General features: G+C 34.7%; 2 protein-coding genes across 3 annotated transcripts in view; both read right to left on the reverse strand.

Moving 5' to 3' along the window:
* Positions 1-4,022: 4,022 nt before the first annotated feature.
* LOC137925918 (facilitated trehalose transporter Tret1-2 homolog) lies at positions 4,023-4,788 on the reverse strand. The gene has a single exon (XM_068769405.1). The coding sequence runs from the start codon at positions 4,762-4,764 to the stop codon at positions 4,105-4,107; it is 660 nt and encodes a 219-aa protein (XP_068625506.1). The 5' UTR covers positions 4,765-4,788; the 3' UTR covers positions 4,023-4,104.
* A 7,537-nt stretch (positions 4,789-12,325) lies between these two features.
* LOC137925917 (facilitated trehalose transporter Tret1-like) overlaps positions 12,326-24,688 on the reverse strand; it is a 30,240-nt gene continuing 17,877 nt past the window's right edge. For both annotated transcript variants that reach the window (XM_068769403.1, XM_068769404.1), the window contains 6 exons: positions 24,260-24,368; positions 21,679-21,894; positions 16,399-16,596; positions 15,623-15,818; positions 14,350-14,476; positions 12,326-13,277 (listed from right to left, as the gene is read on the reverse strand). In XM_068769403.1, the coding sequence (XP_068625504.1) occupies positions 12,588-13,277; positions 14,350-14,476; positions 15,623-15,818; positions 16,399-16,596; positions 21,679-21,894; positions 24,260-24,368 (1,536 nt within the window). In that variant the 3' untranslated portion in view covers positions 12,326-12,587. The remainder of the gene's footprint in view (positions 13,278-14,349; positions 14,477-15,622; positions 15,819-16,398; positions 16,597-21,678; positions 21,895-24,259; positions 24,369-24,688) is intronic.

Genomic DNA, 24,688 nt, shown 5'->3' on the forward strand with positions numbered 1-24,688 from the left:
TCGTCAGCGACGCATCGAAAAGAGGAATCCCACAGGAATATAATTCTTTATTTTCATAGGTGTAATGGAAACAACATTACGTCATTGTTAGCGGCGTATCGAAAAGAGGAATTTCACAGAAATATAATTCTTTATTTACATCGTTATTATGGCAGCAACATTACGTCATTGTCAGCGACGCATCGAAAAGAGGAATCCCACAGGAATATAATTCATTATTTACATCGGTATAATGGCAACAGCATTACGTCATCGTCAGCGACGCATCGAAAAGAGGAATCCCACAGGAATATAATTCATTATTTACATCGGTATAATGGCAACAGCATTACGTCATCGTCAGCGACGCATCGAAAAGAGGAATCCCACAGGAATATAATTCATTATTTACATCGGTATAATGGCAACAGCATTACGTCATCGTCAGCGACGCATCGAAAAGAGGAATCCCACAGGAATTTAATTCATTATTTACATCGGTATAATGGCAACAGCATTACGTCATCGTCAGCGACGCATCGAAAAGAGGAATCCCACAGGAATATAATTCATTATTTACATCGGTATTATGGCAACAACATTACGTCATCGTCAGCGGCGCATCGAAAACGAGGAATTCCACAGGAATATAATTCATTATTTACATCGGTATAATGGCAACAGCATTACGTCATCGTCAGCAGCGCATCGAAAACGAGGAATTCCACAGAAATATAATTCTTTATTTACATCGGTATTATGGCAACAACATTACGTCATCGTCAGCGGCGCATCGAAAAGAGGAATCCCACAGGAATATAATTCATTATTTACATCGGTATAATGGCAACAGCATTACGTCATCGTCAGCAGCGCATCGAAAACGAGGAATTCCACAGAAATATAATTCTTTATTTACATCGGTATTATGGCAACAACATTACGTCATCGTCAGCGGCGCATCGAAAACGAGGAATCCCAGAGAAATATACTTACTTTATTTCCGTCAACAAATACGGACGAAGCCCAAATGAATGAACACATTTCTACTTCGGATTTCTTGTTGTTGTTGCCTACAGGCCCTAGGAAGAGTCCCGCAAATACAAAACCAGTTTATGTAATATCCTTTTCACCTACAGTTACTATTATAATATAAAATGCGTTCTATAAGCTATAAATATGTGTTATATATAGACCAACGACAGTCCAGTCGATTTAACTGACATATTGTCTAACATTAAAAGCACTAGTTTTATAATGTTATCCTTCTATCGGCCTTATTGAAAATATCTGAGGAACGGAAATTGTGATGATTGTGGGAAGATTTAAAATGCGTCCAAAAGCCGGTTGTGAAACGTTTGGTGTCCTTGTAGTGTAAGGTAACTCCATTGGGAACTGTGGGAGCTGCATCTACAGCAATGTATCGAAAAGGGGAATTCCACAGAAATATAAATCTTTATATACATAAAAATATGCTCCAGTGGATACACACTTCTACTTTGAATTACGTGTAATTATTACCTCCAGTACCTACCGGCCCTAGGAAGAAACCCACAGGACTATTGAATAGTCCCTTGCAGGGTAGGCATAATTCATATTTCCCTAAAAACCTTGTTAGGCCATCGATATGATTTAAGACGATGTTGAATCATCGTCCACAGTCGCTGAAGGTAGTGGGAGAATCCTCCATAAACAACCGCGACTTTAAAGGCTAGAAAAGGAATATATATAACCACTACAAAACAATGTGACAACCTTTATATATATTTAATAATATTTTTAACTCGGTGTAACATTACTCCTGAGGACGCCCCGTGGAGGGATGAAACACGTGTTGAGTGAATTAACGGTGGTAGTTGTGTAATTCGCATTGTTTGCCGCACGTGCATGTATCAGCGGGCTGGCGGGCGGTGCACTTCATTGCACGACTACTGCTACATAGCGGAAGTAGCTATATTTTAGCCCCTTACTTACTAATCATAATTTTACTAGACATAGACCTCCCCCATAGATCTAGCTTACTGGCTATTATTGACATATTAAAAATAATCTATTCACACCTGATCTAATTGTCAATAATGTCATTATATTAAATCCAAAGTGTGCAGTACGTTAAAAAATATATTTCGGCCAAAATAAAAATGGTCGTGAGTTTCGTAAAACAAAATTTATTCAGAGTATGCAATTAAATATTAAAATAGATATATCAAAATGGCATACCAAGTTAAAGTTTTAGAAAAACTAAACGAGGAAAGTGAAGACGTTAATAAACCGAACATATACGGTCTGGTTTTGGAAACGAAACTCGATGAACTTAGAAATGAAATAATAAGAAGGATAGACAAAGAATTGATTGACTCGCAGAATGCAAGGGATTTCGTATCACAAAAGTACGATGAACTTTGTAACAAAATTCAATTCTTGACAGAGCTCGACGCGACAGTTACTGGATTCAGAAGCGACGTGAATTCAATAGAGAAAAGGTTAACAGAATTATCTAGTAGGATAGATAACATTGAGAAGAAAGTCATTTCAAAGGATTGCTCGGCAAATGGTTCGTCTATGTTTTAAATTTCGTCCCGTGTTCGCAATTATTTCTGTATTGATGTATTAAATCTAAAGTTATTAATAAATGTATTATATCAACGTTAATTATTTCTAAGTTGATGTCTGATGTGTAATATCCATTTTGTACCTACTCAGGTATATGTATATATACCTGGTCATGGGCGGCTTAACCTATAGTGCAGAGTGTGCAATGCACATGGGCGCCTCCGTCTTAGGGCGGCGTCAGAAGAACGGCCGTAACTAATACCATACTGTAGGCTATACTTACTTATAAAATAGCTTGTTGGAATATGATAAAACTTTCTTGTTACGACGGGGAGGGGGATCAGGCTAAGGGGGCGCCAGGGTTTCATTGGTACACGAGCTAGAGCTGCCCCTGTACCTGGGACAAACCGTCTAACTAAAAGAGACCACACGCCGAATCCAAGCCGGATAGGCAGCATTCCTGAAGCTCCGAAATATCTTCTCGTCCAAAACGCAATGCTTGAAGATAAAGGTCTTTGTCGAGTGTGTGTTGCCGGTGATGATTTAAAGCCTGGTAAGTGGTCACTTACGATGGGCTTTATGAGAAGGCTCAAGTCACCCAGAGAGCAATGGAGAGAGCTATTCTCGGAGTTTCGCTGCGATATCGAACCCGAAATATGAAGACCAGGAGAAGAACCTAGGTCACCGACTTAGCTCGAAGAATTGCTTGTCTAAAGTAGTAGTAGATGAGATACATCGGTCGGTCATCGTGCTGATCCTTGGGGAAGCGTTAGTGAAAAAAATATTTTCCGCACTTTTAAAATAACAATAAAAAAACTTTATTAAAAACCCAACATTTTATTAGCAACAAATAACATCAAAATTGTAAATAATAAATAGTATAATAATGTAAAATAAAATAAATTCCAAATAATATTCACAATTTGCACTTGTATTATAAAGTATTCTAAAAATAGTCACTGAAAGGTTAAAGTTTGATTCGAAAATTATTTCCATCGTATTTTATTTCACAAGTGATTGCACGATTCAATATTATTATTTAATAAAATATTTGGCACAATATATTCATCACTAATTACTTATATTTACAATATACATTTGTTCTTAATTAAAATATTCCATGTCTGTTTAATAATCTACATTTTAAATTCTAAATTGATCACATACACGTTAAAGCAATAAAAACTTTCCATTCATTCGTTGCATACATACATTAGTGTGACATGTAACTGTAAATTCGATTTTCCAATTCTGTAGCCAAGCATTCAAACAAAATTATACGAACATACTTTGGTCTTGGAAGAAATTGTGAAACTAAAAATATCTGTATCGCGTATTTTATTCAACTATACACCTTATCAAAGCAAGGCTAATTTTAAACAAATCTCAGATAAGTTTTGATAGAAATTTGACTTTTAAAGTCAAATATATAATGATACGTATCACACTAACAAAACATTCGCACATATATACGAGTACTATATCTAAAGACACAAAAGTCCCCGGCGGCCAGACGGACATCTCAACAATCTTACACCATTGAGTATTTAAAACAATTCACCACATCAAACTTTAAACCTTCTTTCCACCTAAAATAGCCTGAATTTGAGACACCGTCTTCCCCTTCGTCTCTGGTATTAAAAAGAAAACGAAAAACACACAGATAAGCATAAAAGCTGCGAAGAACCAGAAACAACTGTAAATACCGATCGCATCCTTCATCAACGGGAAGCAAAGGGTGACGATGAACACTAAACACCAGTTGGTAATGACAGCGATACCGGAGGCAGATCCCCTGAACTCTACGGAGAACAGCTCCGCCATCATCATCCATGGAATGGGACCGAAGCCCAAGGAAAAGGAAATGATGAACAATACCAAGCAAACCAGGGGTAGCCATCCAACAGTAGATACGTTGACACCGTCAGTTTGAAGTTTGAAATATACTCCAAGGACAACTAAGCACAGACCCATAATAATACAGCTCTGTAGCAAAAGGATCCGTCTCCCTGCCCTTTCTACTAACAGGGACGAGATGTAAGTTGCAATAGTTTGTACAACGCCGACGATGATAGTTGCGATTGCTGGCGGGATGTTGGAGCCAGCGGACTGGAAGATGTTGTTTGTGTAGAAGATGACGGCGTTTATGCCGCTGAACTGCTGGAAGAACATGAGGCCGAGGGAGCAGACGAGAGCCATGAGGGAGGCCTTGTTGGTCACCATGCTGAGCATACCAGCGCGTTGGCGTGACGCGTCGTCCACCTGGAAATTAAAATTTATTATATGAGACTATAGATGTAAAAAAGCCGATTTAAAACGTTTAAAACCAAAAGTGGCGGTTTAAAACCCCAAATAAATCTTTTTAAACGGTTTAAAACTCGCCTACTAAAATATAAGAACAGTGTTTTTACACATCATTATCGACAATACTCGGTGTTATGTTAGTTACCTATGCAGTTTATACCTATGTAGGTAAGTGTATTACATATAAAGTACTATAATTATAAAGAAACAATATTACATACAATAGATTAAAATATGTACCTAAATCATAAAGAAATTGTGGATAGGAGTTTTGACCTTTATTTCCAAGTAGTTAAGGTCTACTCAAAGGTCCACTCCTCAATTTCTTGAGTTGTATGAATCATGAATGTATGTATGAACAACACGCGGTACTTTAAACGAGTTGCGGCGCGCTATGCGTTTCAAAAATATAATTTATTATATCGATTTTCTCCCATCAATATTTTATTATAATGGTGTATGGACTTACTAACTCAAAACAATCTGTTTATGACGAGATACTCGCACATCGACTTGTTAAAATATACGAAATGAGCGCGGGGCATCTGCGCAATTTTTTGTTTTTAATTTGTACATGACAGCTTTTCTTTTTTTAATTTTACATTTTTAAATTTTTTGTTTATATAAAAAAAAGTTTTGTAGATTATTTATGTGAGTTAGTTTATGTGCGGCCCGCCAAAAAAAATTAAAATTTATATTGATTCTTTGATTAAAAAGGTTGCTCAAACCTGGTAAAATATTGGATGGTGTATTTCCAATATTTTACCAGGTTTGAGCAACCTTTTTAATCTTTAATCTGTTGTATGAGATGTGTCGAAGGTATATCCTCGTCTTGAAGGCGATGCATAGAAAGTATATATAAGAATTGAGAAGCATGAAAAATAAATACGAAAATAAAAGTTAATGTAAACAAATCAATCATTAATATTTTCGCAGGTACATAAATAAGTAAATAATTTTGAAAATAAAGCATCGTGTAAAAGTGTTATGTATGGAACAACCATGCTACACACAAATCTTTACTTTCAATTTAGATAGAGAACATCTCTCTATTCCTAAGGTTCCCTATACCTAAAATGCCATGCCATGGAACCTTTCGCATTTTTCTCATGTCGTTTATAATTTTTACAATTATAAATGATCCAAAGTGGATAACAATATAAGTAAATGGTACTTGAAAGTCCACAATGGTGCGTGTTACATTCAGTGTAGTATATTGTAGAACAATTATAATTTTAAAAAAAACAACAAGCATTGGCGTCTTCCGGTTTTGAATACGTAACTAGTGATTACTGGTATAGCTGGACATTACAGAGAGCATTACATATACTAAATAGTACGAAGATTATATATGTATATAATCAGACTGCCTTGTATCTTCACTCACAACTCTATTGTAATATATCAAAATATATAGATCTTATTATAACATTCAATTTTATTTCATCTATATGTGGGAAATTTGGTTTATTGATTCATTTTCATGGTACATTTTTTACACTAAATTTCATTTTAAAGAAGCAGCTGTTGAGTGTTTGGGCGATTCGTCCCAACAGATCAGCATTCTGTGCCGTTGCTGCTCGATGATTCAAAAATAAATATAAAATGGAAAAAGATATTCTGAATTTGAATTTGAACACTATCTGTTTTTGTCACACTTACTCTATTTTTCCTCCTGTATATTATTATCAAGAATCGTCGCGCATTCAAAACGATTGCTATAATGTTTTTCTTTAACAAGCTGGAATCTCCATAAAGGTTGCATTACATTATTTATTGTATTTATACTTTATATGTGTATATCGTTATGTATATAATCATTTCAGACATCAGGCGTCCGCTGCTTGACATATGTATTCCCCATAGATTTACAAACAATATGACAGAATGGAAGCGTTTTGTATCAAGCATCATCCAACGACCTTTACCAAGGTCATCTGTTCTTCTTACAGACTAATAGAATCAGGCGTTACTTTGCGGAAGTCCATCGTAAGTAAGAAAGGGACTAATATATAGCTACTTCCGCTATGTAATAATAATATAGCGGAAGTAGCTATATTAGTCCCTTTCTTAATTCTTACAGACCTCTTACGCTGCTTGGCAGTCCGTGGTTATCGGATGATTTACAAAAAATAAATCATACATTGATTTGTTTCAGTTTTGGGTTGTATATACCAATATTATGCCAGTGCCCCTCTGATTCCGAGATTTAGAAAAAAAAAAAAGATAGAAATAGGAAGCATCGCTTCCCTAACAGGCGAAGACAATCCGCGCTCTACATTTCTTGATTAATTTAGAAGAATGGTGAAGATCACAATAAATAGGAACAAAACTTAAGATAAGAAAAAGGGTTAGACTCGGAGTAAAATAATAACAAAACTGACTGACAAAAAATAATACAGACAAATCAATTAAAAGTATAAGAAGGAAGATGCTTATTTATTTATTAAACACTTCTTATACAATTTCTGCATAACGACGACGTGTATACGTGTGTGTGTGTAAAAATTATCCAACGCTTTTGATAATAAAATATTTATGTCATTATGAATTTTTAGAAGAAAATGTGAAAATAATCTATGAAAGCAAAGGATTAAAATGATTCTAACAATTCTGTTACAGAAACACGTTTAGAAATTAATTTTTTTTTATAGTTCATTAATGAAACCGTGAAAGAAACGCAAGACCAATTATTGAGCACATATATAATCTGTATTTAATCGAAAAAGCTTTGCTATCATATAATACATCGGTCGACATTTATAAACACAGTTATTTATCCAACAAAAATAGTTTTATGATGACCAAACATAAAGGTATGCGGGAGCCAGTAGCCTAGTATTAATCCCCTCATGTTACCGATTTAAAATTTTCCAATAAATCTATTCGATTGTACGATATAGATAAGACTTCGTTACAGCAAAGCGCCACGCACTTGGCATATCTTATAGATAAGCGTCACAAGTAGTAAGCGGACACTTCGGAAACCACTCCCAATATTTCCTGTGTCATCATTGTCAACTTCAAGCGTAACATGTTATACTTAATTATTGTGTAAATAATAAAAAAAGGCCTTTCATTTTACCTTGTTACTGGATATCGATATGTAGGGGCAACATTACGTCGAAAAGGGAAATCTCACAGAAATATAATTCTTTATTTACATCGGTATAATGGCAATAATATTACGTCATTGTCAGCGGAGCATCAAAAAGGGGAATCCCAGAGAAATATAATTCTTTATTTACATAGGTATTATGGCAGCAACATTAGTTCATCGTCAGCGGCGCATCGAAAAGAGGAATTCCACAGAAATATAATTCATTATTTACATCGGTATTATGGCAACAACATTACGTCATTGTCAGCGGCGCATCGAAAAGAGGAATTCCACACATATATTATTCTTTATTTACAGCGGTTTTATGGCAGCAACATTACGTCATTGTCAGCGGCGCATCGTAAAGCGGAATCCCACAGGAATATAATTCTTTATTTACAAAGGTATTATGGCAGCAACATTACGTCATCGTCAGCGACGCATCGAAAAGAGGAAACCCACAGGAATATAATTCATTATTTACATCGGTATTATGGCAACAACATTACGTCATTGTCAGCGACGTATCGAAAAGCGAAATCCCACTGGAATATATTTTTTTATTTACATAGGTATAATGGCAGCAACATTACGTCATTGTCAGCGGCGCATTGAAAACGAGGAATTCCATAGAAATATAATTCTTTATTTACTCGTTATTATGGCAGTAACATGACGTGATCGTCAGCGTCGCATAGAAAAGCGGAATCCCACAGGAATATAATTCTTTATTTACAAAGGTATTATAGCAGCAACATTACGTCATTGTCAGCGGCGTATCGAAAAAGGGGAATTCCACAGAAATATACTTATTTATTTTCGTCGATAAATACGGACAAAGCCCAAATTAACGAATACACTTCTATTTCGAACTTCGTCTTGTTATTGCCTCACGACCTACAGGCCCTAGAAAGAGTCCCACAGATACAAAACCAGTTTATGTAATATCCTTTTCACCTATAGTTACTATTATAATGCAAAATGCGTACTATAAGTTATAAATACGTGTTGTATATAGATCATCGACTGTCCCTTTGATTTAACTGATATATTGTCTAACATTGAAAGCACTAATTTTATAATGTTATCTCTCTATCGGCCTTATTGAAAATATATGAGGAACGCCTATGTCCAGTAGTGCAAATTCTGTTACAGAAACTATAATGATTGTGTGAAGATTTAAAATGTGTCCAGACTCCGGTTGTAAAACGTTTGGTGGCCTTGCAGTGCAAGTTTTAAAGACAAATCACAACATAAATTGTTGATCTGCGGTAACTCCATTGGGAACTGTGGGAGCTACATCATTAGCAATGTACCGAAAAGGGGAATTCCACAGAAATTTAATTCTTTACATACGTATAAATATGGTCGAAGCTCGAATGAATACACACCTCTACTTTGAACTGCGTGTAGTTATTATCTCCAGGACCTTCTGGCCCTAGGAAGAAACCCACAGGACTATTAGAGGGTAGTCCCTTGCAGGGTAGACATTATTTACACTTCACTAAAAACTTTGTCCTTACAAACTATACTATTGATATGATTTAAGACGACGTTGAATCATCGTCCACAGTCGCTGAAGGTAGTCGGAGCACCCTCCATATCAGTGGTGTACCAAGAACTTTTGCCGCCCGGGGCGGTCTCCAGTTTGCCGCCCCTTCTATTATAAGTCAATCAAATAGTGGTTTTTTTATAAATTAATACACATAAATAAATTATTAAGTTATTTAATCAATATTAATTAATATACACAGAGTAAATTTTTTTAGACATATGTGTATGCACTCGTAAACATATTTATATAATATCTACTCTTCTTTCTACCTTTCATACTAGAAAAATCGTGTATAATGCTCTCAAAATTAAAATTATTTGTAATTTCTTGTTCTATTGGCAATATTGCAAGATTTTGTAGTCTTAATTGACTCATTGTAGAACGAAGATAATTTTTTATCAACTTCAATTTTGAGAAGCTTCTTTCGCAACTACCGACACTGATTGAAATTGTTAAAAAAATTCTTAACAAAATTACAATGTTGGGAACAGAATTTTAATTTATTATTCAAGAAAGAAAATAAATATGAAATGAATATGTTGCTTTTTACAACTATAAGTATATTTAAAAAATGCCGCCCCAAGGTAAGTGCCGCCCGGTGCGGACCGCACCCACCGCCCCCCCCTAGGTACGCCACTGCTCCATATACAACCGCGACTCTAAAGGCAATAAAAGAAATATATAACCACTACAAACGTGTCAACCTTTATATATATTTAATTATATTTTTAACTCGGTGTAACATTACTCCTGAGGACGCCCCGTGGAGGGGTGAAACACGTGTTGAGTGAATTAACGGTGGTAGTTGTATAATTCGCATTGTTTACCGCACGCGCATGTATCAGCGGGCTGGCGGGCGGTGCACTTCATTGCACGACTACTGCTACATAGCGGAAGTAGCTATATATTAGTCCCTTTCTTACTGATCATAATTCTACTAGACATAGACCTCCACCATAGATCTAGCTTACTGGCTATTATTGACATATTAAAAATAATCTATTCACACCTGATCTAATTGTCAATAATGTCATTATATTAAATCCAAAGTGTGCTGTACGTTAAAAATATATTTCGGCCAAAATAAAAATGGTCGTGAGTTTCGTAAAACTAAATTTATTCAGAGTATGCAATTAAATATTACAATAGAAATATCAAAATGGCATACCAAATTAAAGTTTTAGAAAAACTAAACGAGGAAAGTGAAGACGTTAATAAACCGAACATATACGGTCTGGTTTTGGAAACGAAGCTCGATGAACTTAGAAATGAGATAATAAGAAGGATAGATAAAGAATTGATGGACTCGCAGAATGCAAGAGATTTCGTATCACAAAAGTACGATGAACTTTGTAATAAAATTCAATTCTTGACGGAGCTCGACGCGACAGTTACTGGATTTAGAAGCGACGTGAATTCAATAGAGAAAAGGTTAACAGAATTATCTAGTAGGATAGATAACATTGAGAAGAAAGTCATATCCAAGGATTGTTCGGCAAATGGTTCGTCTATGTTTTAAATTTCGTCCCGTGTTTTTGTTCGCAATTATTTCTGTACTGATGTAGTAAATCTAAAGTTATTAATAAATGTATTATATCAAAGTTAATTATTTCTAACTTGATATCTGATGTCTAATATCCATGTTGTACCTACTCAGGTATTTGTATATATACCTGGTCATGGGCGGCTTTACCTATAGTGCAGAGTGTGCAATGCACACGAGCGCCGCCGTCTTAAGGCGGCGTCAGAAAAACGGCCGTAACTAATACCATACTGTAGGCTATACTTACTTATAAAATAGCTTGTTGGAATATGATAAAACTTTCTTGTTACGACGGGGAGGGGGGTCAGGCCAAGGGGGCGCCAGGGTTTCATTGGTATACGAGCTAGAGCCGCCCATATACCTGGGACAAACCGTCCAACTAAAAGAGACCACACGCCGAATAAACTCGGATAGGCAGCATTCCTAAAGCTCCGAAATATCTTCTCGTCCAAAACGCAATGCTTGAAGATAAAGGTCTTTGTTCAGTGTGTGTTGCCGGTGATGACTTAGGATCCGGAAAGTGGTAACTTACGGTGGGCTTCATGAAAAGTTTCAAGTCACCCAGAGAGCGATGGAGAGAGCTATTCTCGGAGTTTCAGTTTCGGAATATGAAGACCAGGAGAAGAACCTAGGTCACCGACTTACCTCGAAGAATTGCTTGTCTATAGTAGTAGTAGACGAGATACATCCGTTGATGATCGTGCTGATCCTTGGGGGAGAGTTAGTGAAAAAAATATTTTCCACACTTTTAAAATAACAATAAAAAAACTTTATTAAAAACCCAACATTTTATTAGCAACAAATAACATCAAAATTGTAAATAATAAATAGTATAATAATGTAAAATAAAATAAATTCCAAATAATATTCACAATTTGCACTTGTATTATAAAATATTCTAAAAATAGTCACTGAATGGTTAAAGTTTGATTCGAAAATTATTTCTATCGTATATTATTTCACAAGTGATTGCACAATTCAACATTATTATTTATTAAAATATTTGGCACAATATATTCATCACTAATTACTTATATTTACAATATACATTTGTTCTTAATTAAAATATTCCATGTCTGTTAAATAATCTACATTTTAAATTCTAAATTGATCACATACACGTTAAAGCAATAAAAACTTTCCATTCATACGTTGCATACATACATTAGTGTGACATGTAACTGTAAATTCGATCTTCCAATTCTGTAGCCAAGCATTCAAACAAATTTATATGTTGAAACCTAATACGAATATACTTTGGTCTTGGAAGAAATTATGAAACTAAAAATATCTATATCGCATATTTATTCAACTATACACTTTATCAAATAAATTCCAAAGCAAGGCTAATTTTAAACAAATCTCTGATAAGTTTTAGTTTTGTTTAATAGAAATTTGACTTTTAAAGTCAAATATATTATGATACATATCATACTAACCAAACATACGCACATATATACTATATCTAAAAACACAAAAGTCCCCGGCGGCCAGACGGACATCTCAACAATCTTACACCATTGAGTATTTAAAACAATTCACCACATCAAACTTTAAACCTTCTTTCCACCTAAAATAGCCTGAATTTGAGACACTGTCTTCCCCTTTGTCTCTGGTATTAAAAAGAAAACGAAAAACACACAGATAAGCATAAAAGCTGCGAAGAACCAGAAACAACTGTAAATACCGATCGCATCCTTCATCAACGGGAAGCAAAGGGTGACGATGAACACTAAACACCAGTTGGTAATGACAGCGATACCGGAGGCAGATCCCCTGAACTCTACGGAAAACAGCTCCGCCATCATCATCCATGGAATGGGACCGAAGCCCAAGGAAAAGGAAATGATGAACAATACCAAGCAAACCAGGGGTAGCCATCCAACAGTAGATACGTTGACACCGTCAGTTTGAAGCTTGAAATATACTCCAAGGACAACTAAACACAGACCCATAATAATACAGCTCTGTAGCAAAAGGATCCGTCTGCCTGCTCTTTCGACTAACAGGGACGAGATGTAAGTTGCAATAGTTTGTACAACGCCGACGATGATAGTTGCGATTGCTGGCGGGATGTTGGAGCCAGCGGACTGGAAGATGTTGTTTGTGTAGAAGATGACGGCGTTTATACCGCTGAACTGCTGGAAGAACATGAGGCCGAGGGAGCAGACGAGGGCCATGAGGGAGGCCTTGTTGGTCACCATGCTGAGCATACCAGCGCGTTGGCGTGACGCGTCGTCCACCTGGAAATTAAAATTTATTAATTGACTTAGGCTAAATTAGAATTCTGGGAAAACGTTAAATGCAAGATATATACGATAAGACCATTTCTAACCGGCCTTATTGGAAGTCTACGTTAGAGGCCTAAGCTGCCAGTGTTATGGCCATTTGAGTATCTGGATGTGTCTGTCAGTAAGCTGTAGACCAGGGGTGTTAAACTCGCGGCCCGATATAAACATTTTTGCGTTTTAGTCTACAGAAACAAAATCGGAATATACAATTATAATGTACTTTTTTAAACTATTAACGAAAATATAATTTTGAAAGTAATCTCGGCCTATAAGATTTCTCCCGAAATAGGACAGGTAGTATCAGTGAAGAAATGGCAACTTTCAGAACGTTTACAATGTTTTGAGTTTATCTGTTAATGACAATCTACTAGTATAAAAACTATTACTTTGTATGAACATTGATTTTTTTGCGGCCTATCTAAAGTTAAGTATTATTATTGGCCCGAGTTTTCTTTTGAGTTTGACACCCCTCTCGGAGACAATAAGATAATAGTGAAACATTTAAAATAACACCTTATTACAAGGGTTCTTTATAAAATAATTTCAACGGAGTTCGCAACGAAGTTTACAATACGCTTATTATAAATACGAAATTATTTATTCATTTTACGAATAGGTCACATAACTCAATATACTGAAATAAAATATTAAATTATTATAATAATTTTAGTCGCCCACTGCAAGGCCTGCCCCAAAGATATCTATGGGGAGATACCGTAATCGCCACGTTTAGTATGGCAATGACAGTATAGCATTATGGTACGCAAAGAACGCTTTTAGCCATACTCTGTAAACTTTTTTTGTGTGCAGTGGCAAATCTATATAAAAACGCACAAAATGTGAATTATATGAAATAGTATCTTAGGGATCGATTCTGCGACCTACTATCTCAAGTCTCAATCCCCTATTGTATTGTAAACATACCCTTCACTAGGTTGCAACAAATATCTATGAAGGAACAATTGTCAGCATTCAAGGCTACATGTCTAGTGAAAAAAGTAATAGACTTAAGTCTGTAACTTACTTCCTTCTGCATATCCTCGAGTTCACCTGTAAGGTCCGCGTCCGGACCTCTCAGCCAACGGAGGACCTTCTCCGCGTCACGGCGACGGTTTTTGCCTAATAGATACTGTGGCGTTTCTGGCATCCACCTGGAAAATAATATCACGTTAACACCAAGAGGTTAAGGTTCAGGAGTGGAGAACAGGTCCTATTTCAAATATTTGCCTCGCCAGGCCCATGTCCAACAGTGGACGGCTATGTAAAAGGATGATGATAAAATAACGTATAATTTGTAAACCATATATGTTATAATTCCAATGATTATTAATATAGTTTAAGGCTATTTAATGGAATCAGGCGTTACCTTGCGGAAGTCCATCCTAAGTAAGAAAAGGACCAATATTTGACCACTTCCGCACATACAGTGGTAGTCGTGCAACAAAGTGCACCGCCCGCCAGCCCGCTGATAAATGCGTATGCGGCAAACAATGCGAAATACATACTGCCACTGTTTATTTACTCAACACGTGTTTCACCCCTCCATGGGGCATCTTCAGGAGTTATGTTACACCGATTAGTGCCAAACACGGAGTCTGTGTTTGGCACTTATCGGTGTGTGCACTTTGTTGCACGACTACCACTGCATGTGCGGAAGTGGCTAAATATTGGTCCTTTTCTTACATAGTTTTAGGCTTACTAGGATTTTACTGTAGCATGTGTGGTGTAAAAATTGGTCTTATTGGATATGTATGCAGTAGGTCTATGTCAAGCAGCGCATCCTTCGACTAAATTGAGTTTTCTTATGAAGACCACGAAGTTAATGATAATGCTCTTTATTTTATGTCGATATAATTTTAACTAAATTTATGTTCAAATAATGTCACGTAATTCGGTGTGCCTCTCGCTTAGGCCTTATAACGTTAGACTTAAAGGACCTCAAACAGACCGCAACCGTAATTGTGACATTGTCTTATTGATGCTTGACAAACAATCCCGCTGTGAGAGCAAGGAACCCTAAAAACTTCGGCGGAGAGTAGGATAAAAATTCGGATAGCTTTATACTCCGTCACTACATCACTGTGTAGAATAGGACTTTCCTCTTTACTTAGACCTGTTCCAGGTCTCTCTCTATCTCTATCTCGTGCTACTCATATCCAGTATTTACTTAATGTCAGGCCGATAATGTCTGCCTATCTTGTATTTTGTAAGAAGTATAACATAAAATATTAACGCAAAATGTTGCTATCTGCGCATAATATGCAGAAAGAATGAAGAAAAAAAACTAAGATATTTACCAAAACACGGCAACGAGCAGTGGTGGTAGCACAGCAGAGATGATGGACAAGGTCCTCCAATGAGTCCAGCCACCGATGACGAAGGTTAGAAGGATGCCAACGGTGAGGAACAGTTGGAAGAAAGCACCCAAAGACCCTCGGATAGAAGTCTCAGCAATTTCTCCTATATACATCGGGGCTGCCACGCATATTCCACCTGGAAAATAAACACATTTCTAATACAAGACTCTGTCGTCAATATTGTATTGATATCATTTAGAAGTTTTCTGGTTAATCATAAAATAGACTGAAATAGAACGATATTTAACGTTAAGCCCGTTTATACACCCTGTAGGATCGTGTCTTAACCTCCAGGATACATTGATGGTTGTTGTTAAATATTGATCACCCTTCCAATATATACGGGGTGACTGAATATATGTAGTAAAAGTTTTTAAGGATGAATGTATAGTCCATTTGCTATAAATTTACATATGGTAAACCCTATTAAATAAATTATAATATAAATGGTTTCAGAAAAAATAAGTAGCGTTATGATAATATTGTTAGAAAGAAATTCTAATTTCTGATTGAATAAAATATATTTCAGTTTTAAGCTGTACTAGGTGACTTTGTACTGTAAGAAGTTATTGATAATAAATAGAACAAATTGAAATAGAATAAGAAGCTGGTAGGACTTGGACGAAAGTTTTGAACCTAATTTCCTAGTCTTCTAGTCATTTTTTAGTTCTTCGATAAAAAAATTGCTGTTAAAAGTAATAAAATAAAATACTAACCTGTCGCAAGACCTGCGAAAAATCTAGCAGCTATCAACATGCCGGCTCCGTTAGCGAATATGGTCAGCAGCCAGTTTATCATAAATGGTACAGCCAGAAGTAAAATTGTGGGTCTCCTGCCCATCCGCTGGACCAATACTCCCACGGGCAGAGCGCTCAGAGCCGCTCCGATGGCCAGGATTGACGACACTAGGGAACCTGGAAGAAACATTTAATATTAATTTTTTTAGCAACGAGCTCTCCTGTGGCGATTGTTCCTTGTCTCATTCCTATAGGAAAAATAAATTATATAATTGACGTTTTGTGCATTAATTATATAGGATCGCCACAAACAAGTTTCAATAGGATAGGCAGCAGATAGAATGGAATCAGGCGTTACCTTGCGGAAGTTCATCGTAAGTACGAAAAGGACCAATATTTAGCCACTTCCGCACATGCAGTGGTAGTCGTGCAACAAAGTGCACCGCCCGCCAGCCCGTTGATAAATGCGTATGCGGCAAACAATGCGAATTACACCACTGCCACCGCCAAACCACTCAACACTTGTTTCACCCCTCCACGGGGCATCTCCAGGAGTTATGTTCCACCGATTAGTGCCAAACACATTCATTCTGTGAATCAGCGGGCTGGTGGGCAATGCACTTTTATGCACGACTACCACTGCATGTGCGGAAGTGGCTAAATATTGTTTTTTTTTTACCACAGACATGTCTATAAAGACCGACTGAAAGCGGTTCGAGTCCAGCGTCTTCAGAAGATCTTCTTCAAGGTTGTCTATGTTCATTGTGAGTGGACGTCATATGCTGCGTTTGACGGACTGTGGTCTCTACTCCATGACCTTATGGTCCCAAAAATTATCAGTTCTACGCGTAATAAATCTCCTGTACAATGGCACTTCAATTTGGCAATTCTAAATCTATATCTGTTACTTAAGATACTATAAAACTCTTCATTCCTTTTTTTTTTCAATTTAAATTTTAGATTGGTACTTAGCAGTTGACGATTTACGTTAAAATAATCATGATGATATTTATTAATACCTATAAATATGAAGTTTAATTTTATGTAAAATCTTTCTTTTTTTTTTGACCAAAACTATATACTAACTTACTAAGGAGTATATACATGTATCAAAAACTATAATCGTCAAAAAGACATTGTCGGTTTTTTAAGTACCCACAAAAAGGGAATGAGGAAGCGAGTCGTTATTTTTTAAAAACTTGGAACCGATTCAAAAATCGAAGGCGTTATTCGAAAAACAAAATATTGACGCCGCATTCAATAATAGAGCAGTTACGCAAGATTCGAGCAAAACATTTGCCAAATGACCAAGAGTTAGGCGAGCCCCTAGAGATGTCATGAGACCAATAGGGCGTTGGTACAGTGAAAGCGAGGCAAAAGATATAAGTTTTACATATTAATTGACAATTTATTTATACTTCGAAACTTAAACACTTTTTTTAAAAATAGTGACAAAACACGATGAATACATGCCTAAACATCGTCTTCAAAAAGTTAAAAATCCTTAATAGGTCGGAGTGTAAGTTTGAAAAAACAGTTTCTCAAGATATCTTAAACATTAAATAGGTTAACTCGACTTTAAATCAAAAATTATTAAATACATCTCATCATATCATTTCTTTTTCATTTTATTCGAAACGTGTGCAACTTGATCAGTTAAAACATTCGCAATGTTGATATGATAATGTATGCATCAAATATTGTTAAATTTCAATAAAAAAGAGCAACTATTTCAGGGCCGTTCTTCACTGCAGATCAATATGTCGACCTGATGGAAGCTTACTCTCGGATTGACTATACTGACCTACTTATAATGTAAAAAATAATTGACGATTCAAAAGTTACATGTACTTGAATTTTGAGCTAAAATTTAAATTTGTATATTACTTATATCCCTAAAATCAACTCCCCTTTTGAAAAAATAAACCGTCATTTAACACGGCTTTCGATCTAAGTAGCGCCATCTGTTATTTAGAATTTATACTAATGGAAAAGATTCAGTAAGCATTTTGACAGATCGCCCCTGTACTTAAAGTGGTAAAGTGCTACTTTTCGTAGTATGTTGGATACGACGTATGTATACAGGTTGATTGATTATTGGTGTAAAGCTTGAAAAGATAGCATATTTCATATCATTGTATGGCAATCCTACCTTAAGAAATAATGATTAAAAATGCGTATAAAGCATTTTCAAATTTCGAATTCCTATATTTCAAAATTATTTATTGTTTAAACCTTATACTGTCAGAAGTTATAGGCATGACATCTCAATAGATAAAATTAGTTTTAGTTTTTGTGCTTTACTATATTAAAATAATAATTTTAATATTCTCAAAGCTGTTTAAATTTGGAATGATTTTGTTTCCCAATCGCTTCGCATATACTGACCGATGGACCTATTGTTATCTGTGGTACAATTTTAACTCTACACACACACGTAAATATTCGGATACGCAATGACGTCAGTGGTTCGCGAAATTTGTTTTCGAACGTTCCCCGCCTGCGGATGTATTAATACGCTGGCACACCCACGAACGAAATAGTTCGTGGAGATCGCGCGATGGTGTTGGAGTCACGCCAGGAATGATAGCGTCTCTCTACCCACCGCACGATTACACGTGATAGGCTTACACTTTGCCGGAATATACACGACGTAAATATCAATCAAGTATAGATTTTTAAATACATTAATATATTTTATTATATGCACACAAACCTCGGTAATTATCTAAAAGGTAATTCATTATAGTAAACCTTTCAAAGGAGCGTATGTATAGCTCGATTGCTGTCAAATAATTTTTGGTACTACCTACCCAAAATTTATTAATTAATTCAGAAACAATAAATGACGTAAAAAGAAAAAGCGTTTTCAAAACTAATATTCAAATTAATTATTGTTTATTATCTGTCGCATTTTAACAGATAAAATAAATTATTTTCCAGTATTTCAGAGTGATCAATTTGTACAGATTATTTGGAAATAGGCGTATTTGTTGATCAATGAGCTATACATTAACCCCATTTTACACCTTTAACCATCCTGTATATAATAGTTTAATAAAACAGCAATAGAATACATTGTTTACAAGATATTTTTTTTTTATAAAAGATTCTCTCATTACTCTCACCGGTAACGAAATTTTCAAGTTTGGTTTGCCAGAAGACCCCAATTTGATTAGAATCAAAAACAGAAGAGAGAAAGAAATAAATAAATATGAGAGAAAATAAAAAAAATTAAAATGTCAGTTACAATTAATAATTGAAATTTCAAAAATCGAATCTTAATCAGTTGTAAGTTATGTACGGATATATATATTTTTTAAATAATTTGTTTATATGTGTACGTAGTTGTTTGTATTAATTATTTATTTTTCTTAAAATATAATGCTTATAGATATTAAGTTTTTTGTTACAATGTTTGAATACATCATAAAAGTATTTTAAATAAATAAAAAATATCCAAAAATTATTTCCCGCCATTGCTGGCTAAAAAGAGATAGATTGGCCGTCGATGTCGTACATCGTCTCATTTCTGTGAAGACTGAAAGAGCAAAAAACAAAGATGGCGTTTGGACGGACGCCAGGAATGATGGCGTCATGTCACTTCTGTTGGATAACACTGGCATGTGATTGACTGGGTGAATTGAGATCAGCAATGAAAAAAGAAATAGAATTCAACAAATAAATAATACAAGAAGTTATATAACACTTTTAATTATGTAATATATGTTAGTGATAAGTAAGTAGTGTAGTGATACTTGAATTGTATTTCTTACATGCATAATGTATTGTGTTCACGTGAGAACGCTCCGTACTGGCCACAACAGCCATCTATTTCTTTTTAGAGTCATCTAGTTCTTTTTAGAGAAATTATTCTTCCACATTCAAATTCGAACGATATTTGAATTCGGACGCCATGAGTAAGATAGTCGCTGCAGTTGTGTTCGGATTAAAATTGCATATAATATACGATTATAATAATAATAAAAAGAATTTTATATACTCTAAATACAGGGTGAATGCTTATAGGTGTAAAACATTTAAGGATGTGAATGTATAGCTCATTTCCAACTTTTTAAATCAATATATTGTACATTCTATACCAGGGATGACGAACACGCGGCCAACCAAGTATTTCTAATATTGAATTTATATTTATATTAACTCAATTTTTTGTCTCTCAATATATCAATATATTGTTATAAAATTAATCGTAAACGTAATTAATCGGAACTCAATATATCAATATATTGTTATTAAATTAATTACCTACAATTAAATAGTGTAAATGCGATTAGAAAGCTGCATACGTGTAGCAATTACGCCAATTCAGACTTATTTTAATCAGTTTGTAAAAAAAGAGCTCCAAAGTTCTCATTATAAATTTCAAGTAATTTCGTTTTTATGTTTTTTTTTTTTAGTTTTTACATTTTGCATTAAAATTTGTACGTGAAGTCTCTAGTTAATGTTTTAAATTCTAATGTTTATAAAAAATGAAGTCTTGTAAATTATATGTATTACTTTATATGCGGACCGCCAAAACGAATTTAATTTTAAATTTGACCATTATTAAAAAAGGCTGCTAACCCATGGCTTTTATAAAAATACATATTGAAAAATTTTTTTCAAAATTCAGATAACCACATATTAAATTTAATTACTGCTCGTTTTTTTATCTGTAGGTCGCTGGATTTACGCCTCCTCTATAGATTTACTAAATGTCCGGTTGAGAGGCCTATAAGTGGCGACACCCGTAACTTAAATAATACTTATTCATTTAAACATATTGTTATCCATATAAGTTAATTTACAGTGACTACTTGTGTAGGTAATGTATAACAAAGCCTAATTTGAATCCGATTGAGTCATATAATATCATTCTTCAACTTAAACGCGCCCTTATCTTGAGGCAGTCTACAACAAACTCCGACTTTCTTTTGTGTTCACTTTTAAAATAGCCTTAATTCCTAGGTTAATCAAGTTAAAAAGTCTTTCACGTTATGATAGGTTTTTTAACAAGTCTTTGTTTAATTTTTTTAAATCTATAACATGTTAGAGACGTTATACGGGAGTGTATCATAATATCGTACATATTTGACCATAAAATAAGTACTAATTTTAGGAACAGTAATTACGTGTCATATACGACTGATTATTTTGAATAAGTACAGATTTTAATCGTGAAATCGATGTCTAACGTTCCTTGAGAAAAATTAACTCTGGTTGAATAATAGAAAAATAAAATTTATTTATACTTACTTTCTTTAGTATCCAGTAAGAAATCCGCGGGTTGTCCTAAAGAATTTATAAGCACGCTGCCATTTCCTATCGATATATTGGCGGGGTTGTTATCGATGATGGTGACATTGTTTATTGTGCTATTTGTGATGGTGGTGTTCTTTGGAGGTTCTAGCTGGGGCAGCGCTGGTGACGTCCACGCCAGGATCGTGCCTGCGATGACAGCACCAATCGCCGCTGGAATAAAAAAATATAAATTTATATCTGCTTCTGAAGCTTTTTCATCATCAACCGTAGTTTACTGGACAACATATTTCCCCTAATAAACGACGACAATAACAGGCTTTCGTTCCTCAAATGCTACAGGAAGATCAGAGGATTTAATAAAAAGAAATATAACTGGTACAGGTCGAGTAGGTAATCAAATAAACAGGAGGTAGAGTCATTAAAATAAAACCCTGAATAAAAACAAACTGTGATAAATAATAAACAAACTCAAAAAAATATTATGTTAATAATAAAAACTGAAAACTGTGATAAATAATAAACAAGCATATTAAAAAAGAATATAAAAGCATAAATTAAACATAAACTAAAGTGAAGAAATGTGATAATAATCCGGATCTGTGATATTATAGGAATGAGGCGAAGAAAGTGAAGCGACGAATGAACGAAAATTAGTATGAAAGGGAATGATAGATAATTGTAGAATAAAAAGAAAAGAAAGATAGACCATACGATAAATGATAGAAGAGTATAGAAATAAAAAGAAAAGCATGCCAAAATAATCATTAAGGAATGTCAGAACCTTGTCCTACAAGATATAGTGGGGTCAAAACATTCGTAGTCTACTGATGAACATCAACCTCCTCCATATATTTTTAATAGGACTGGTTGAAAATGACCTGCAGCTCGTGTTTCACGCCGGCTTTAACAAAGTCATTTATCAATCCCATGGGTAGACGTCGAACTCTGCGCTTGCTGATCCGTGGTTTTCATTCTATGTATACTCTACAAGCTATGTAGTCTTTCCTCTATCACTAACTTGCTAATCCTTTGGGCTATGTAGATTTCTTTCATTCGGTCTTTATACTCCTGATTCAATCTCATAGGGAAATTCACCATAGCTCAATGCAGTTCCTTGAGCTCAGCTAGATGGTTCAATTTTTTCTTGTTCAGATTTCATTTAGATAAACCATCTCATTCTTTATTTACTATATTAACTATTTTTTTTAAATATATTTTGATAAAATGTTGCAATATCTAATATTACTTGAGCAATATCCGCTTATTAAACATCACATTAATATGAACGCAGCTTTACGCTTTACTACGAATTATCTTGACTTCGCTAATCTAATTAAGATCCATTATAACTGAGTTTCCAATGACGATTCGATTTTGCATCAACCTGTGTTTTATAAAACGTATTTGCTTTATTAAAATATGATAATTGTTTTCAAAACAAATTAATGAATCTATAAATTTAGCCGTAAGACGTTAACTGTTACTAAATAGTAATATGTAGGCAATAAAATATATATTAATAATCTGTCAATAAATAATAGAACCATTTGGAAATGATTTGCTTTCAGCATTTTCGCGATCTTTGAGGGAAGCCTGCCTTGTTTATATGGATTTTAATATAAGAGAAGACCAATTCCTCATTGACTAATCAAAACACGTGACTTCCTGTCCTATATTTGCAAATGCAAAAGTCTGTGAGCTAGAGTTAGGAAGAAGGGTGGAGAGTGACACCAACGCCTCCCTAATGGGAGACAAAGTAAAAATGTAACATAGGTCGGATAAAAAAAGGACAAGATAATAAATTGTTAATTAGAATGAATAAAATATAGAAATAATACAACAAAAATGTTAGAGTTCTGAAATAAAACAAAATTGTAAAAACACAAAATGTGACTAAATGCGATAACAAAAGAAATAAATAAAAATCAAAATTAAAACGGTACTGTAACAAAAGAGTGTGGTGAAGAAAGAGAAGGGAGGACTAAATGTAATGTAAGTAAATGGTAAGAGAATGAATGAAATTGTGGAGAACGGAAGAGAATACAAACTGAAGAAATTATTCCTTGACATCAATATAATAGAGGGTAAGAGAGGCCCCAAAACGGGGCCAAATAAAAAAATATAGCACGTGGTTTCTCTTCAACCTTTTAACAACATTGGAGTCGTATTCTAGAAGCGTGAAAATTAGGACGTTGAATGAGACGTTTGATATATTGCTTTCTATAGCAAGGCTATGAAGTAATTTTATAAAATATTTTTATATTTGTATATCATACACATTCTATGCAAACTGTATGATTCCTATTTTACATAAAAACAATATTTGATAAGTCAACATTTTTATGACAATATTATTCGACTAATATGCCCCTAATTTGAACATTGTTACATTTCGTTTTAAGTGGTGATGATTGCTTTTAATTTAGTTTGTATGATTAAAAATCACAAACGTATCATACGACGACGGAGATATCAAACATATCATACAGATTTCTGATATTTTTTCGTCCAATAAAAAATAACAAAAAGAAAAATATTTTTCAAAAGTAATTTAAGAGAATATTTATGTGTTTACCTGCTACAGCTGCAATGTATTGGTTGGTCTTCTTTGTCTCTCCCGCCCTCTCCTGCACGGAGAGCATATGCATAGTAGGCTTCTCCATGGCTGTTCCTTCTAGTTCATTCTAGAACAAAGAGAAGAAACTATTAAGAACCAAATGTTTTCCACTTTAGTATATTTGTAATGATCACTTGTATTCATAAAAAGAAGATAGAAAAGTATGATGGAATTTATGTTAATGACACCGTTCAGCTTAAAATATAGCAACTAGGATTCCAAACTCATCTTGGTCTTAAAACCCTCAGTAAACTAAATCGAATTATCATATGTGACATCACAAATGTATAATGCTTAACATATATGACAATGATGAAGTTTTTACTTAATTTTAATTTGAAATCTTTCTTCTTCTCTTTTTTTTGGTCGATGGATTCCCACTCTAAG

The sequence above is a fragment of the Battus philenor genome, unplaced genomic scaffold, assembly GCF_028537555.1.
Source record: "Battus philenor isolate CCGP_79_NKW_IND1 unplaced genomic scaffold, ilBatPhil1.0.hap1 SCAF_28, whole genome shotgun sequence".
Taxonomy (NCBI): Eukaryota; Metazoa; Arthropoda; class Insecta; order Lepidoptera; family Papilionidae; genus Battus; species Battus philenor.